At 38.6% G+C, this 19,478-nt stretch overlaps 1 protein-coding gene across 1 annotated transcript in view; it reads left to right on the forward strand.

Moving 5' to 3' along the window:
* The window catches only part of LOC102210925 (zeta-sarcoglycan), a 360,423-nt gene that overhangs the window by 252,679 nt on the left and 88,266 nt on the right, over positions 1-19,478 (forward strand). The window contains exon 4 of the mRNA XM_005736302.2: positions 11,651-11,738. Within this exon, the coding sequence (XP_005736359.1) occupies positions 11,651-11,738 (88 nt within the window). The remainder of the gene's footprint in view (positions 1-11,650; positions 11,739-19,478) is intronic.

Raw genomic sequence — 19,478 nt, forward strand, 5'->3', positions numbered from 1 at the left:
TGTGTGTGTGTGTGTGTGTGTGTGTGTGTGTGTGTGTTTCATTTATTTTTTATTTTCTTCAATAAACAATGTTACAATATTGTTTATTGTCATATTTTTACCCTAAAACCCTCTAAGTCCATGATCACTGAATCATTTCTTTGACAGAGAATTACTTGAAAACACTTGACTACACATAAACTATTATTGGCAAACATAACGTATCAAAATCCAGGTGGGGTGTTGACAAAGCAACTGGTAAACATAATATGATTTCTCAGAGACACTAGTATGAAAGCGTTGGCTTGCCTGTTCCTGTTGCCTGTTTTATTAAACTTGATGCGCTATCTCCTCTGCATCATCAAGGTTTTCCTTCCTAACGTGCTAAAGGTATTATTAAAAAGATTTTCACACTGCTCTCCTCCTTCTCTACAAATATGTTGGTGGTCAATTTCTGTTACAATGATAAATCACAGAAGTTTATCTGTTTGCTAGTTGTAGCTCTGCTTCCACACAGGGCACCGCTCCTAGCTAATCTAAGAGCTGTGAAAGCAGAGCCAACTACACCCTGTCTAGCATCAGTCTCCGGCCAAAGACCTGGGTTTTATCCACAATACACATGTACAGGCACCCTTAAAAAGCTGCCGGAAGGTTCTAGTCATTGTTAATGTGGGACTGACAAACTTGTGAAATGGAGACACGCTACGGTTTCCAGTGGGATCCAAAGCAAGCGTGCTTCATGCAAAAATAGGAATGGATGCAAACAAGCAAAAAGCTTTATGACAGAGCACTGTTTGAGCTGAAAGGAGAGGGATCGGTTTACTTTGGTGTATTTTAATTGATGTCTATTTTTTGGTTTGACTAAGTACCCACTGCTTGTCCTGATAAACGGTAATGCATAAACAGTTGTTAAGACATACAGGACAACTGCTGGTTAGATCTCCAGGAAGATAAAGACCCAGATTACTGTGTGTGATATGCTGTAGAGTAAAACTATATAAACCAAAAACTTATAGGCAGTCCTAATATAAAGAGAGCAAAGACTTAAACTAGAGAGAGAGATAGAGAGGGACAACTTCATCTGTTAGGACTGGATTTCATGCAGTCTTGTCTATCCACCCATCCATCCATCCATCCATCCATCCATCCATCCATCTATCCACCCACATGGAAGTTATGTACAACCTCTGATGCACTTAAAATTATTCAGTTCCTTATTTTTTTTTAAAAAAAATTCTGTTTAGATGTCAAAGAGTAGTGAATGCAGAGTCACGGTGTAAAGAAAATAAAGACTAGAAACAAAGTAACACAACAAAGGGAATTAAAAGTAAGGGCTAAACATTACATAGAGATCAAGGCAATATACACTCAACAAAAATATAAACGCAACACCTTTGTTACTGCTCCCATTCCCCATGGGATGGACGTAGAGACCTAGAATTCATTCCAGATACACAATATAACCATCCCTCCCAAACAGTGGTCACAAATCAGTCCAAATGTGTGGTAGTGGGCACATCTGCTATATTGAGATAATCCATCCCACCTCACAGGTGTGCCACATCAGGATGCTGATCTGACATCATGAGTAGTGCACAGGTGTACCTCAGACTGCCCACAACAAAAGGCCACCCTGGAATGTGCAGTTTTGTCTCACAGCAAAATGCCACAGATGCCACAAGCAATGAGGGAGCGTGCAATTGGCATGCTGACAGCAGGAATGTCAACCAGATCTGTCGCCCGTGCATTGAATGTTCATTTCTCAACCATAAGCTGTCTCCACAGGCGTTTCAGAGAATATGGCAGCACATCCAACCGGCCTCACAACCGCAGACCTCGTGTAACCACACCAGCCCAGGACCTCCACATCCAGCAGGTTCACCTCCAAGATCGTCTGAGACCAGCCACCCAGACAGCTGCTGGAACAATTGGTTTGCACAACCAAACAATTTCTGCACAAACTGTCAGAAACCGTCTCAGGGACGCTCAACTGCATGCCCGTCGTCCTCATCGGGGTCTTGACCTGACTCCAGCTCGTCGCCGTAACAGACTTGTGTGGGCAAATGCTCACATCCGATGGCGTCTGGCACGTTGGAGAGGTGTGCGCTTCACGGATGAATCATGGTTCACATTGTTCAGGGCAGATGGCAGCTGAGAAAGTCCCAGTTCTTGCATGGCCAGCATACTCACCGGACATGTCACCCATTGAGCATGTTCGGGATGTGCTTGACCGGCGTATACGACAGCGTGTACCAGTTCCCACGAATATCCAACAACCTCACACAGCCATTGAAGTGGAGTGGACCAACATTCCACAGGCCACAATTGACAATCTGATAGACTCCATGCGACGATGTGTTGCACTGCATGAGGCAAATGGTGGTCACACCAGATACTGACCGGTTCTGGGTCCCCAGACCCCCAATAGCGCAAAAAACTGCACATTCCAGGGTGGCCTTTTGTTGTGGGCAGTCTGAGGTACACCTGTGCACTACTCATGATGTCAGATCAGCATCCTGATGTGGCACACCTGTGAGGTGGGATGGATTATCTCAATATAGCAGATGTGCCCACTACCACACATTTGGACTGATTTGTGACCACTGTTTGGGAGGGATGGTTATATTGTGTATCTGGAATGAATTCTAGGTCTCTACGTCCATCCCATGGGGAATGGGAGCAGTAACAAAGGTGTTGCGTTTATATTTTTGTTGAGTGTATATCAAAGGAATAAATAAGCTGAAGCTTGTCACTAGACAACTTTAAAATTAAGTGATGAGAGAACAGCTAAAGTTGGAGAACAGTAAGAAGAAAATAAAAAAGACAGATAAAAGAAATGTGTCTTTGTATGTATCCTTTATTCCATTTGTCCTATTTCGGCTTTCTTACCTTTGGTTCATTGTTACTGAATTTCTTTAATATCCCATCATTTACACGGGAAGTACAACTGAATACTAAGCACAAGAGATAATTTGTCATCAAAATAAAACAGGAAATGAACTTGACACAGACAGAGGGAAAAACACAGAGACGAGACTAGGACATGAAAGGGAACCAACATCGTCAAACAAGAAACCAAGAACTAGAACTATAGTTCTTGAAGCACTAGGAAATACTGAACTCAGAACAGTATAATACAGAGCATGAACTTAAATTATAAAAAAGCCCTCCAAAAATCAAAATGCCACGTCAAAGACCTGGATCATGACAAAAGCAGCACAATGTTGTACTGTATTTGTATTTTTTTTATGGTGCACTGATAAAAAATTTAAAAAAGCAATAGATAGCATAGCGCTGTTAGCCAATGCTGAAATGCAAATAGTAGCTTACTATCTACTCCAATTGCAGTTTATCAAAAATAAATGAAAAAAATAATCACAACATCCACAGGTTTGATATGTTTTAACAGCATATGTTGCAAGGAGATGGTTTTCATGAATGAGTGAATAAAATAGAATAAAACTGAGTACTGTGTACTCTGAAGGTTAGCAATGCTATACATTATATTTAATTTTGCAACTTGTTATAATAATCAGATTATGTTTTTAATCCAGAATCATTTTATATTCATTAAACTATTGAGTGACTCCTCATGTCCTCTGGATCAAGTCAACTGTAATTTGCACTTACCTGTAAGGAGGCAGTTATTATGAACAAATTAAGTCCAAGTCACTCTTGCATCTCTGTGGTACTTAGATGACAGGCAGGAATTAGCATGAACGTGATGTGACACATAATGAAACATTGTATTCAGTGCATGTTACTAAAAAATAAATGATTTCCAACAGGTTTCTTTTTTTTAGTCCACGGGTTGGAACTATATTCTGTCCTTTTTGTCGTTGTCATCTCTTATTTCTCCTCAGTATGTAAATTCCCACTTGTCGCTCTCACACTCTCCTCTCATCTCTGTAAACCATTCCCATGTCCCATTTTATTCAATGTTTTGCCATCAAGAGAATCCACTTCATCTCTCTTATGTCCCACCCTTGTAAACCATTCCCAGTAATTATGAAGGCAGCAACTCGACTGGGGATTTCATCACATGGCTCAGAGCTCTGAGGAGAGGCCAACATCAGGAAATCCCTGTCACAGCAATGAGACACTAACAAACCACAAGATATACTGAACTGCTAGAAAATGAGCTAAAAAGCCCAGAGGAGCTCTGATTAAAACCTCAGTTTGGAAACGAAATGCAAGCACAAAGGTTGCCCCACTAAAGGATGTTAGAGATGGGGTTTGAAAAAACAATTATTTTCCTTGCTTGATTGTCTTCATGCAAAGAGTGATAAAATTGCATGGAATTTGCACGGCTAAACAAGCTTAGTGACTTATCATTTTGCAGCCAAAGAGCTAATTGTTACACTTAATTGGTTTTTGGCACAGAATAAATTATACAAATCCTATAAGATAAACACTCTAAAACTTTGGTTCATTGAAAAAAAAAAAGTTCTGAAACATCTTGGAAATTCTGCCTGATTCCTTCTTCAAAGCTTTTCTAAGCGGACAAAGAATTGGACAGCATTTTTCTTGTACTGTTTAAAAGGCTTGGGTCTTTATAGAAAATAGGAACATGAAAATTCCCACCAGCCTCAAGCCCCCAGTGAATCAGAGTATTAAATTTGAAGCAGCCATATCCTTCCAACACTGCTTCTCTAGGGTAAGTAGGAAAGGCCTAGCATACATTATTCAGTGGTTATTACTATAGGATTGTGGCGTTGAGCAGGATAAAAGTAAGTACTGAGGGTAAAGTGAAAGACATTTAACTCACTGGTCACTTTGGAACAGATGGATTTATATTATTATAATTTCATTCTCTGACTGCATACATCAGTGACCGGAAAAACAAAACTATCCGGCTACAGACAGCGGTGGTGCTATTACTTATTTCCACATGAGGTTCAGTTATGTGCAATTTATTGTTTGCGCATTAGGCTCGAAATGGATAACCTTGAGGCAAAGGATAAACCAGCAATGATAACTGATATACATTAGCAGTAAACCTGCCGCCTGTAGGCTAACCATAGACCAGAGATGTAAGTATTTATTTCTGGTAGCTGCTACCTGATCCTGTCTGGCTTTGATGGAATGGATTGTCCTGACTTTGCAGGGGTGACGGGGTTAAACAGAAGCGTCTGTGTGGCCATTAAAGAAAAAAAAAATGGACTCTCTCGCTTGCTCTCTCTCTGTCTCTCTCACACACGCACACATATATATAAAGCAGAACTCACACACACACACACACACACACACACACACACACACACACACACACACACACACACACACACACACACACACACACACACATCCATGGGTTTAGCACAAATGAAAAGGGATCTGTTATGATCCCTTGGAGAATTGAGTTGAACAGGGACAGAAAGGAAACCACAAGAGGAAAGACGGATACCAGAGGAATGAAATAGATATAATGATTGGTATGAAATCTTCAATTAATTTTTTAATACAGTTTCATTCCTGAGATTGCTGTGCAGAATCTATGACTCTGCAGAACCAAGCTTAAACCCAGGTATTGGAAACTACCAAAGTACGAGTCCTTTAAGAATAAAAAGTCAAATCAGGAAGTAGCCATATTATATTGTTTTCAGTAAAAAGTATTCAGAAACCGCAAGTCCGTGTTTAAGTGTGTATCTGTGTGTGCCGCTGAAGGTCTAAGAAACTGACCCTGATCAATAATCTATGAGCACCAACACGTCTGTGTAGGCAGGCAGAAGCAAACACAACATATGCATTTAGAAATATTCATGGACAGAATATAAAATATATTGTCTCACACATTGCACACACACTGTGCACTTCTTCCACATATTGACTCGGGCAAACAGCAGTCACCGTCACCTGCATACTTTTACAAACAAAAACTTGTACAGAGTAAACTTATTTCTCTTTCACCTCAAGTATTTGAACCACAGGAGAATATTTCATGGTAAATGGAGCATTGCAACTTTATCTTCTCTGCTCTCCTCACTACCTCTATCCTCTGCACTTATCTTTTCTCTTTTCCTGTCCTCAAGCATTCCACAGGACACAGGACTTGAGGGAGAATTTACTTATATGGCCATGATGTAGCCAAACACATTTGTTACTACTGATATGGATGTTCTGCGTGTCTCCCTAAATGAGATGTCTGAATTAGGTTCTCAAAGCCTGTTAATGTTTCAATATAAACGGCATACTTTATTATAAATGCCTTGCTTGTGAGGACATACAGTTATACAGACCAATGTGGAGAGCAAAAAAGAGTAAATAAAAGAAACATTATAATCACTATTTCTTTTAAGAAAGCTCCAGTTTGTAATGCAGTATTGTAAAAAGTGGTACATCTAACTTTAGTATCTTGAAGTATTTCTTTCTCAGCTGGCATTTATTTTCCTTGAGCTGTGTGACTTTGTTGACTGGTCGCTTAAGCACCATACATTATCATGAAGAAGCAGAAAGCAGAGGGCTGACGTAGCGACTTCAGTTTATAGATCTATTTGGTGTCTCTATCTCTAAAACAGATGCTCTGTGGTTTACCCTACTCTGCCTCCCATCTCTATCTTTCTCCCACTCTTCTTTTTCTCTCGTTGCTCTTTGTAAGATTTATCACTCTGCAACCCTGGAGCCGGGAGGTCCCTGCGTACACCTCTTGTCCCTCTGTACCCGTACCTCTTTGTCCCACCCTCTGCCCTCAGTGTTCTTGAGGCCCTTCAGGCTTTCTCACATTTTCTTAATTTTTCTTTGTCTCTCTGTGGTGAGTAATTACCTGCTTTGTGCAGGCTAGTCTTGCAATGAAACCTGGTGACACAGTTGCTGTGTTTCATTTGGTATACTTCTGCACTTGCTATTTTAAGTGCATTAGTGCATTCACAGTAGATGCATTGCTCTGAGTACAAGGAGGGTATGATAACGGTGAATCAGATGTGAGTAGAATGCTATACACTTCTTGACCCGAAAACTTCAATAGTGACTGAGCTGGAGTCACGAAAGTTAATTTCCCATTGATTCTCCTCATGGACATTTCAGAAAATTCTCATGTAAATGAGACAACTATCTATGAGGTCAATAAAAGCAATGAAGAAATTTGCTTTAAAAAATGTCATTCCTTTTGACAGTGAAGGAACTGCTCATCCCATAATGCATTGCAATTCCCAGATTCCCCAAAGGACTTCTAACTTTCTCAGATTTAATCCGTATCATAATATTAATAGTATATCCTAGTCATCAGTGTGGTACAGTGCTCCATTCCTGACTTAATCACTCTCATAGCTAATAGCAAGTTTTCTTTGGATGGATACAAGATTGTGGTGGATTATCAAAATCCAAATAGAGAATATGAATGAGGTTTTTACTTACATAACCTATCTCTTGAGCTCTATAGTCACCATTCTGGCTACTTAGTAGAAAAGGACGAACTGCTAATTTTTAATCGATTCAATCTCATTCTTGTCTTGAGATTTGAACAGATTACACAGATCTCACATCTGTAGATAAAAGTCTTGTAACGAACACTGGTGACCAGTTAAATAGATGATAAGGCTTATGAATGGACATTAAGAAGCTTGAACATATTCAGTCCAAATACCCATACACACAAGGGCAATGCTAGTTTATTGTCTCTGGCTGTGGGAACAGAAAACAGCACATTAGCACTGCATGCCACCAAGCACATTACTTATTTAATAGTCTATGCTAGATAACTGAATTAAGGTTGAAAGAGGAATTGGGAAACCCCCACAGGCATTTTATCATACAGTGTTTGATTAGTATTGTATTTAGCCCTGAACGATTTACTATATACTTGACTTAACTGATAAATTAAAACAACTTTGTAATTTTAACCGCATCAACAACAGAGCTTTAGAGGACATTTATAATGAAAAGGTTCCACACGTATCAATAGAGAGACATAAAAACACAGCAGACTAAACATAATCATTCTACTATATTGAGATCTCATTTTTCCATAAATGAGTTTCCTCATATGTTGCATCACATTCAAAAAGTAACAATTCCTAAAGGTTTGAGTTTGAGGGGATATTGCAGAAGAAGCAGTCACTTGCATAGTCGGAGAGACAAACATGAGAATCGAGCTGACCAGAGACAAGAGAGATTAAAGCTTTTTTATTAGCATGACAGCCAGAAGTGTCGCTTGTTCAGCTTACATCCATAGCCATTTAGAATCAGTCTGTTAGTGAGACAAGCAATCAGCACGACAGTCAGGAGAGCTAAAAGCTGTTATGATGCTGACGGCAAAGATGAATCAGTCAAATGCATCTTGTATGAGGCTTGACTATATTACTATCGAAACAGCTAATGTATGAAGTTAGACCGCTTGTAAGACCAATCACGAGAGACAGATAGGAGAGTTGAAAGCTGGAGTAATAACTAAATAAAAATCACTTTTGAACCATGTGTCCTGACCAGACTAGTCAAGCAGTCAGTGACATACCAATGAAACAGGAGAGCTGAGAGCTGCTTTTAGGACCCATCTGTACTGGGGGCTGGAGGCTGTGATGATGAGCCACCCGTCTACAGCTTATTATTACCTGACTAATTACATTGGCTACCTCAGGCTGGCAGCCCTATGCCTGTATCCATAATCAAAGCAAAAATTTAACTATTAACTTAATTAATGGTGCAGTGGTGTATGTTGTGTCAGCTCGCAAGAGAGAGTATGGTGCTTGTGACTGTATTTGTTCCTCAGTGCATAGTTTGCATTATTCGATGAGATTTATGAGTGAGACGTTAACAACAAAACCAGAGGGACAATAATGGATGAACAACACAAAGCATATGTGAGATATGTATGGATATTTCCACGCTATACCTTTGCACTAGTACTGGTGGATTTGTTTTCTATGCATTTGATACGACACACATTGTATACATTTGTTTTTCCTTTTATTTATACCTTTTTCTTGCTACCCTGGTGTAAGGGTTCAGTGTTGCTCCAACCAAAATGTGTCCTCTAATAAATTAGCGGACCGCAACAATGTCTTTAAATTTTAAAAGCACAATCTGACAACCATAGCTAATTTACTTCACTAAAATAAAGTTTGTTATATATTATTGTTTCATTGTAAACTTTTCCCCCCCTAAAATTGGGTTTTAAAAGCACTAGTTTTATATGTGTGTATATGTGTGTGCGTGTGTAACTCCGCGGTAACTTGCAAAGTGTGAAAAGAACAAAATTTATCTCAGGATAAATGTGTGTATTTTTCCATGCAAACAAGACTAAAATTATTTATTTATTTGTTTATTGCTAGAGGCCTAGCTCATATTTAAAGGAGCCAGTTTTTGCATATAATTGTCCTTTATACTGTTCAGGCTACTAGTGGTGCTTTCTTGTTCTGGGTAAATTGGAGCTAGTTTGATCAGTGTTAGGTGTCACTGCTAGCAAAGAGACAAACAGCTCTTATTGTTTGCTGTTTGTGTGCTTTTGTGGCATAGGTTTTGGGCAATAGGCAAAGCTGAACATCACCAAATGGTAACTCAATTAGTATTCATACTAAATATGAACTATGATTGCTGAAACTGAGGTTTTTCTTAAACTTGATCTGCAGCACTCCCTTAGTAGCTTTAAGGGAAGCAAACAGTAACAGCAGGTTGAGTATTTATAAAGCAGCTGCCCTGGGCCTTTAATTATCTGAAGACTGCGTCTATAGAGCGTTCTTCAGATGGTGGGAACATGCTCTGAACTAGTACAGTGGGCGCTATGGGTAGATAATACATTGTAAAAAGGTTGCCTTTATTTTCTACAGAGATAATAAAGGCTGCACACTGGGGTATTGTGTGTCAAATGAGTGAATAAAAGATCTTATTTTAATAGAATTAGGAATGCAAGTGACGAAAAGCTTTCGATTTTCAGTCTTTGATTACTGCTAATGTCTTTTAGGGGGAACTGACAATTTTCTCATCAAGAAGGACAAGACAGTATTGTTACTTTTTCATACATCGTGGGCAACATTCAGCTGTCGTATAACGACGTTAGCAACTGTTTAACACGTAGTCATTATTTGGAAACTTTATATCCATAGATTATATATGCATTTAATAGAATAAGACTTCCCATCAATGGTTGCGCTTTAAAATGACAGAGTCCTGCGCTAACACAATAAGACCAGGCATGTTCGTCCACACCGCCCATTGAGCTGGAATGATTCAAGGCATATTACATCTGTCATAGTTTTCAAAGCACCCTTCGCTTTTAACAGAGTGGAAAGATAATACAGTGAAGCCTATCACACGCCCCGTTGAAAATAATTAATCCAGCGTACATGTGTTAGGAAATAGAAGAGAGACGCATTGCACAATAAACTGAGTGGAGCACTCATTTGTTGTTTAGCAAATTTGTTACCCGAGTCTGTATGAGTGGATTATGTGTTTCTGCGTACACATGCACACAAGCTTGAGTGCTTTGAACTGCACCTAAGTGCCCTTTCAGGTGTTAATGTTTGCATGTGTTCATATCTAGAATGTGCATTTATCAAAGTGTGTATGTGAGGTGTACAGTCATACGCAAACGTTGTTTGCCACATGTTGTCTTGTGTACGTGTAAGGCTGTTGTATGTGTGTGTGTGTGTCTGTTCATAACTTTGTGTACCCATAACACTTATGTTCATGTTTGCATTCGTGACTCCCAGGAGCCCCTGATGCTCTAAAATAGAACACAGACAGGTGTGCCATATTAGGAATTTGGTCTTCACTTGCATAAGCAGAACAATAAATATCCATCCATAACAAATAGCACGACAGAGAATGGGTGGGTGAATGAGGGAGATTCAGTCAGAAGAGGATGGAAAGGGGGGGGAACCCCCCCATTTCAACGGATCAACGACTTTCCAATTTTAACACAATACTCATTTGGAATTCAGACCAGAATGCAGCAAGATATTAATTTGGGGAAATCAACAGAGAAATTGGGTCACCTGTGAGCTATTCATTTCAAGCAGCCAAAACAAATAAGCAATTTAAAGGGTAAGAGTGAGAGACGCAGGGCAGAGGAAGAGAATAAAAAAAGAAAATGATGCAAGTGCAGAGATGTAATGAAAGAGGTGGAAACTTGGTTAAGTATATAAGTGGGAAGAGTCAGCAGACTGGGAAGGGCTGGGAGCGACAGCCGAGGTAGCTCTGAGAGAAGGACCCAGAGAGAGAGCGATGTTAGATTGTTTTTGTAAGCCAATGAAATTGGCAGACATCAAGTTTGCATTCATTGCAACACATATCCACTCAATGTAAACCAAAGTTGTCCCAGTCAGACTTTAAAAGAGGAAAGCAGAGGTCAGGGTCACAGCTGTATTTATATCATTTAGGTTGAGAATAATTGGCTTTTCGCAGACATACACACAATTCAACACAAGCAAACACAATCACAGATGGATGCCATTTTGAATGGATTATGTAAATTGAGTGCAAAGGATCCGGTGCTGGCAGAGAGGAGAGGGAGTCAAGAGTGAACTGTGGAGGTTGATACAAGTTATGACAGTACTGGCTGGTTGGTTGAAAGGTGTCCAGTGAAGCAAGAGCCTACAAGGCACAGAAAGAAAGTAAAGTAAATAGGTGTAAATGAAAACTATGAAGCTATTTTGGTATTCATGGTTATGTTTGTGAGAGTCCAATAAATCTACATTTTGATGTTCTTTTAGTCATCTCTCTCTCCTCTTCTTTATAGGACAGTCCACTGATCCTCCAGTCAGACAGAAATGTGACTGTCAATGCTCGGAATGAACAGGGACAACTGACTGGTCAGCTAACTGTGGGTAAGACATACACCAAAGACATACAAGATTTTCTCTTTAAACAACCTCCAAACCGGATCATTTCTCTAAGGCATTGTTTGTACTTGAATTCCTAAATACATTCCACTGCTTTCTGTTTTGCAAACCGAATGCTATCTGTTTCCATTGGCGTGTTTCACTGAGGCTGAGAGCCAGGCTTTTTGGGCTTTTGTCTTGACTATATCATCTTTCCAAGCTCTTATTGAATTAGTAAATGTCCTACAGAATACAGAACTCAAAGGACATGTAGTCTATATAGCATGTTTCAGGGGACTCACTAAAAAGGTCATGAATGAAAAGCTGTGGGAAACTATACCCATAAAGCAATAAGTTAATACATAAAGATAAATATGCTTTTTGAATTTATTTTCTGGTCTGGATGTCATATTTATCTTTCTGTGGTTGACCAGTGTAGGGAGGTCAACGTCAATGTAATATCTAAAAAAGAAAAAACAATATTATTAACCCTTTAAGACCTACCATAGAACCAAGGCCGCCAGAGCTTGCTTTATATTTTTACATGCTATAGTTCCATTTTAGGGAGCATTTCAAGTTGCTATACATCAATACAACTGTTATAGCCCATATTATAATAATATGTATGCATTAAGTCCACAGTAACGAGATGAATTGCAAAAAAAGTGCAATAAACTACAAAATAATTGAAAATCGTTTTTGTTTTTTTTTACATATAGCCTATTTCTACTTGGAGAAATTTAAGAGGTTTATCCCTCAAAACTTTAAATGCAAAAAAATTGCAATAAATAGCTTACAACAGCAGGAAATTTATTTTGAGTGTCTTCATAGTTTTATTTTTGAGATACACCAATTTTTATATACTGCAGGAAAAAATGAAAAACAATCCTATGATGCAAATTTGCAAAGAAGACAGCATGTGCATCAAAATAAACTATTTTAAGTAGTGCAATTGGAGTTCTAAGCATCCCAGCAACTATTCAGAAAAGCATAAAGTCAAACATGACTTATAAAAACACCAGCATTGGCTTTTAAGGCCTACAAGTAAAAAACTACATTTTCCGCGAAAATGACGTCACTTCCAGTTTCGGGCAGGTAATGGCGGACATGCCATCATTTGCGCTGATGTCTGTTTCAATGTGGGAAGTGTTACAAACAGCTGATTGGATCAGCAAAGCGTGTTTCTGGAATATTATGTTTTTGTTCCTGCAAGCGCTTTTTATGCAGTATTTGCAAAGCTATGTGTGGAAGGAAACCGTGACCAAGGACAAGCTGATGGCATAAGATGTAAGTACAACTCCTCCGGTTTCATATGCAAAAAGTAAATTATTGCGCTAGCTTACGTGGTTCCGGTTCTACAGGGATTTAAATATAGTTACGCAAAACTGCTTTAAAGGGTTACATTAAAATAATTTTTTTTAGCTACTTCGTCTCAAATGTTTGTAATGCTGATTCTTTTAAAAGGAAAAATCTGACTCAAGGTCCTGCTACTTGCCATATAAATTCCCCAGTCTTTCATTGTGTGTTGTGTGACTTTTCAATTTAATACTGACCCAATTCCCAGTGTCTTTAACCCCATGGCATTTTTTATCCACTAAAACCCTGTTCCTTGCCTTTGATTCGGTCTGATTGGTTTAAATGAAATGTTTGATGAGGTCTGGCTGTGCACTGATTCCAAAATAGAATCTAATGTAAGATATGATTGCCACCATTTTCATGCTTATACAAGATATAGCTGACATCATATTTTGATGTGCAACTGTGTTTCTAAAAAAATAAAATAAAATATAGTGTTTTGTGATAACTATGTATGTCCTAATTTTATATGTGATCCACATTGTTGCTAAGATATGGAAATATAAATACATTTTGGATCAGTATGTGGTACCATCCAAATGACTGGAAGGCCAAGTTTGAGCAAAGGCCTTGCCTATTATAGCAGGACTGAACCTTTTACAACAGCATGTCTCTTTGGTAAAAAATAAACCGGCTGCTGCAGTCTAGACCAGTCAGCCACTGAAAATATTTGGCACACAATCAAATTAAAAATAGATCACAAAAGGCCCTGGTCAGCTTTTTTATGTTATTAAAAACACCTGGGTGAGGTGTTCCACCGGGAGGAGGCCCCGGGGCAGACCCAGGACACGCTGGAGAGATTATATCTCTCGCCTGGCCTGGGAACGCCTTGGTGTTCCCTCGGATAAACTGGAGGAGGTGGCTGGGGAGAGGGAGGTCTGGGCCTCTCTGCTTAGGCTGCTGCTCCCGCGACCCGGCCTCGGATAAAGCGGATGAAGATGGATGGATGGATGTTATTTTATGTTATTATTTATGTTATTACAATTCATTGTTTTCTGTTCTTCTAATATACAATTCCTGCTTTTTTTGAAAAACAAATTATTTTTGTTATATATTATGGTTCTGAAACATAGAAAACACAGTAGGATCTATTTTTAATCATTTTTCATTTTGGTTTTGTTCACAATAGATACTTTGTGGCATTTTAAAACTGGATTTGATGACTGGGGCATAAGTGTAACCAAAGAATAAACCAAAGTATACTGTGTCCTCTCATGGTAGCGACTTTCAAATGTCACAATGTAGCCAAATCCTAAAAGCAACAATTTGATCATCTGTTTTCTGAATGAATGAATCCATTCACAAGATCAGTATTATGTTTTGTTTTCTTTCTTTCTTTCTTTCTTTCTTTCTTTCTTTTTTTTTATAAGACCAATGATAGTAAAACTAAAACCTAAACCATAATGACAGAATTCCCACGTCACAGATCAATGGGGAAATAACTTTTACTATATCTTCCAAAAGAGCTGTTTATGACAATATTTAAGTGCTATTTATGACACTATGTTTGCACTGAAGCACCGCAGCAATTTCCTAATGTTGTAAACCTGTTCAACATTTGGCAATAAACCCCTTTCTGATTCTGATTCTGATTCTCTGATTCTGTCGGCAAGTCTATATTAGTTCAGTTCTCAGACCTAGAAGACCAGTGTTTTAAAAGCAAGACTTGACTTTGGGTGGTTGGTGGTGATGCCAGAATTCAGGTTGCTGCAGACATGAAACATCATTTGCAGTCTGACAGGTGGAATAAATGGTATTTTGAGGCAGAAACTTCTCATCCAAAGTCTTCCATTTGATGTTAATGCAGCATATAGATATTCATCTCCTGTAGGTCGTCCGGGCACTTGCAGTATCGATATACACAGACTTTCCATTTCTGACACTTCAAGGGCTTGAAATTCCTGACAGATCACCTCCTCCTGTGAAAACCCCCCCTAAAGCTCCCTTCCTCACTAAGAAAAGCATTTTAATGCTTATGTGTGTCTGAATAAGTATCCGTGTGCCTGTCTTGCAGTCAGTAGAATCAGCCAGTTTTCAAACTATACAGCTAGAGAACCCACTGCAACCAGCCTAGTCAGGCGGTTTGCAGTGGTCAGGTTTGGTCAGACATGTACTTGTTACCCTCTGTTACACACACTTGTACAGTTAAACTGCAGGTACAGCTTAGAGCACAGGTGTCGAACTCCATGCTTCCATGCTTGATCCAACACAGCTGATTTAAATGGCTAAATGACCTCCTCAACATGTTTTGAAGTTCTCCAGAGGCCTGGTAATGAACTATTTATACCATTTGATTCAGGTGTGTTGTCCCAGGGTGAGATCTAAAACCTGCAGGACACCAGCACTCGAGGCCTGAAGTTCCACACCCCTAGCTTAGAGCTTCGAATCCTTAAACACAGGGCACATGCCAGTAGGAGATCTAGCAGTAACCACATAACAAAAAAAAAACCCCACAGATATGATCACATTTTGAAGTTCTCACAGACTGACTAATAACATAAGAGGGGAGGGAATGAATCTTCTTGAGGAGCTTCTTCTATCTAGCAGCACAACCGTTTGGTCTCATCCTGCTGCTGCTTCTGTGTTGACTCATCACCAGAATTATCACAAAACACACAAATACAAACATCCATCCTCTCTAACCTCATTTTCTTTTCACTCTCTTCATACAGCTTCTCAGCAGTTCTTAAAGTAAGGCAGTTATTTCCACTCACCAGAAACTTGCCAAATCTGAAGCAGAAAAGTTCCACTTCAGCAACCTCCTTATTAGTATTCATCACTAAAACTCACCAGAGGAACAGCTTGCTTTAGCTTGTACAAGAGGTACAAGATCATCATGGTTAGTGGTATGGAAAGGTAAAATGGCCACAAATGTTTGGAGTAGTGCATTAATATCCAGACACAGGTACACTGACACCTCATTATATACTGGATTGTTAAATCTGCACAGAAGAATAAGAAAAAAACAAAAACTAAGCTCCAAATATTAAAAAATGAATGGATAGCAAGACTGGGATTAAAGTCATATATTAGCTCTAGGTGAAAAAAAAATGTGTTGTGATGTTAAAACAAATATTATTTATTCAGGTAGGGCTCATATTATGTAATTAGTCGTATTTTAAATGAGAAATACCGTACAAAACACACAGCCCTTCTTCTACCTTTAGCTTGCAACCTCCTGAAGCATCATCTTTTGATTGAGAAGATCTGAGTACATTTGTTGGCCTTGGGCTTTTCGTCTCTGTTTTATTGCTCTCTTTCTTTCATCCCTCCATCCCCTCTCATCCGCTGTGTTGCTGTCAGCTCGTTAATGTGAGTGAGAACCTGTCATCTCTGTCTTCTCAATGGCCAACCATAAAGATGATGAGTGAACTTGGAGTTTTGAAGCCATACCCTTTCACCCACCTAGGTGATCATGTTCCAACATTACAGGCTGTGGAGTGGTGTCTAAACAGCATTGTGGAAGCAGTTGTGCAGCATGAAAGACTATTTCCTATTGCATTGTGAGTGGTTGAGTTAAGTTGAGAATGTGTACATTACTTATATAAAATAGCACCTTATAATCAGTACAGAGAAAGTGGTCGTAGTTGGTTGATTGCAAAAAAAGAAGAGCTTATTCTTACATTGTTATACATTGTATCCTTTAATTACCCTGTAGTGGTGGTAGTGTGGGACCCATAGAATTGTAAGGCATGTTAATACACATTAATGGACATCCCACCTCCCAGTCTTATTATTTTTATTGTCTGGGCTTATTACTGCTATTATTATCTTGGCCATTTGCAGTCTGACAGACAGTAAACTAATTTTAATTATTGCCTGCATGAGTGAAGCTCACACAGGCACTTGGGGCAGCTTAGGCTTTCTTTGAGTGGGATGTGTGGGAAGGAGAGGAGGGGTCTGCAGAATGCACCCACGTTATACTAATGTGGTTGTGTTTTTGTATTTCCAATTAGCAAAAATGGCCAGAATTTCTATAAACACAGGGACACAGATGAATAATGAATATGTTAGACCAATGCACTACATTGAATGTAAAGAACACATTCATGTTGGGAATTTGCGAAAAAAAAACAATGTAGTGTAATTTGTTAATGCATATTTGTTAATATGCAACTACCTGTTGCATATTCTCCAAGTCGTGTAAGTGGGCATAGTATTGCCCGTGGGAGTTTGATAAGATGTAGTACAGAGGACGTAGGAGCTTCTTTCCTCTGTGTAGTACAGAGGAGTATACTGTAGTATAGAGGACATTTTATGATTCATACAACTTTCAAAATTGTATGAATTTTGAAATGACACACACCAAATGACACACACTTGTTTATGAAGTGTGTGTCATTTGGTACGCAGCCTGCAGAGTGCAGCCAAGTTGCACACTGCAGGCACCTGTACCAAAGGAAACAAGTAAAAGTTATTCTAAAGTCATCCAAGCTGGGAAGTGTGTTTTTGTTGAAGTGTACAACAATTAAAATGTACAACTTTCTCTGAAATATTATGCAACGCTCTTAAATGTCTGTGACCTAAATCTTAAACACAAATAAAACACTGCATCTATAATATTGACATCTACATTAACTGGTCAGCTCAATTATTGTTCACAGCACATTTTCCATTTAATTTACCTGTGCATCTGTCTATTGGGAAAGCTGGCATTCATTACAACTTATGTGGGTGTACATTTAGGTTCTGGCTATTGACTTTTCATTTTCCTACACGTGTTGTGCTGTTTGATGCAAAGGTACTGATAGCGCTCATTACCAATGTGGCTGCATTTGTCTGTAGCTCTCTCTCGCTCTCTGTATTACAGCTAATATTCTTGCTGCTCTTGCTATTGCTAATATTCTTATTCAGTCACAGTTAGTCTTGGGTGAAGAATAATCTGTGATTTAGAAAGAGCACATTAAAAAATGTTCTGCAGGTGAAAAGTTGCTTACATGTCTGTTTTTTTTAAATAAAAAACTTTCAATATCAAATTTCTTTCTTTCCACCTCCCTTTACATCCTTTAATTCACACACACATGCCTCTTACTTTTGCCGTTCTCCTTCCTTTTTCTTGTGTTATTTTTACCTTTCACGTTTTAGACATGCATGGACCTCCATCTCATATTAAACCAATGATTTCCCAACTGACCTTCATCTAAACTCAGACTTGCATTTATCACTTCATTATCTTTACCTTCTTATACTAATTATGTTCCCTTTTATCTTAGCAGAATCACTCTGGCATTTGGCTGAAGTAGCTCAAAAAGCGGCTTATCAAAGCAGTAAAATTAGAGGGCTAAAAGGCAAAGGCCATACAGAATATTAATGATAATTAACAACTTGTAGTAAAATTGGTGGGAATTTTGTTGTAGAAAGTAAGATTATTTTTATGAGTTATTGCACTTAGCTCTGCATTATTGGCCTTACAAATTATATAGCTGTTAAACTTAAAAAAAAAAGCTTTCATTCTTTTCAGTAACATGGTGTTTCCATGGTAGTTAAACAGTTGAATGCCAGCTAAAATTGGTTTTTGATTAGTGTGCGGAATGAGAACTTGCAAAGCCTTGCATAAAATTCAATTGTTCCATTACACACAGTCTAATTATGAATCTACATCTTTTCAAATCCCCCTCTGAGAAACAAATGACGTACATAACAATCATATTAAGCAGGGATCATATTATCGGCTAAAGAGAGATCTTCCTGGCTTGGCTGGATGAGAAATACAAAGATACCAAATAGTCTGTTTCTACATATGACTTTCCCCTCACCCTACCAGCAAAGTTCAGACAGCACGTCTTCCTCATTTTGCTGCAGCTCGAAGATCAAATCAATGGCTATAATGAGGCAATTAAAAATACATAGAGCAGCACATTAACAAACTGTAATACACTTAAGGGACCATCAAGGACTCAATAAAGGCATGGATTTACTGGCATTGTTGTCATTTATCCTTTTGATTGCACTTTAATTGCACAAAGTGTAATTGTCTGCATACAGTTTGGGTTTCAATATGGCAAATATTGTTTTCGTAACTTGCCCATATGTGTAGGCATGCCCCGAGGAATGGATTTAATGGACCATACCAAGTCATTCTTCTGCACCACTGAATTATGGCCTTCATGCTGTTGGTGGTTGGACACAATAATAAAATAACAGCTATGTTGTATTATAAAGATCAGCGTTCTCTCCTTGCTTCCAGCACTGCAGGATTTAATAATATTTTCCAATTTCAATAAAGACATCTTGAATAGCTTATGATTTTTTTTATTATATTAAGTTAGTGACAATTTTGGGATTTAATAAAGCCAATTAGTAATCAAAACAATTTAAACTGTTATCCACATATGCAGCAGTCAAGACCCACATAAATATTTGCGCTAAATGAAAAAACTTATAATGCCT

This window comes from Pundamilia nyererei, unplaced genomic scaffold (genome assembly GCF_000239375.1).
Source record: "Pundamilia nyererei isolate P.nyererei 1_Seehausen unplaced genomic scaffold, PunNye1.0 scaffold00068, whole genome shotgun sequence".
NCBI lineage: Eukaryota > Metazoa > Chordata > Actinopteri > Cichliformes > Cichlidae > Pundamilia > Pundamilia nyererei.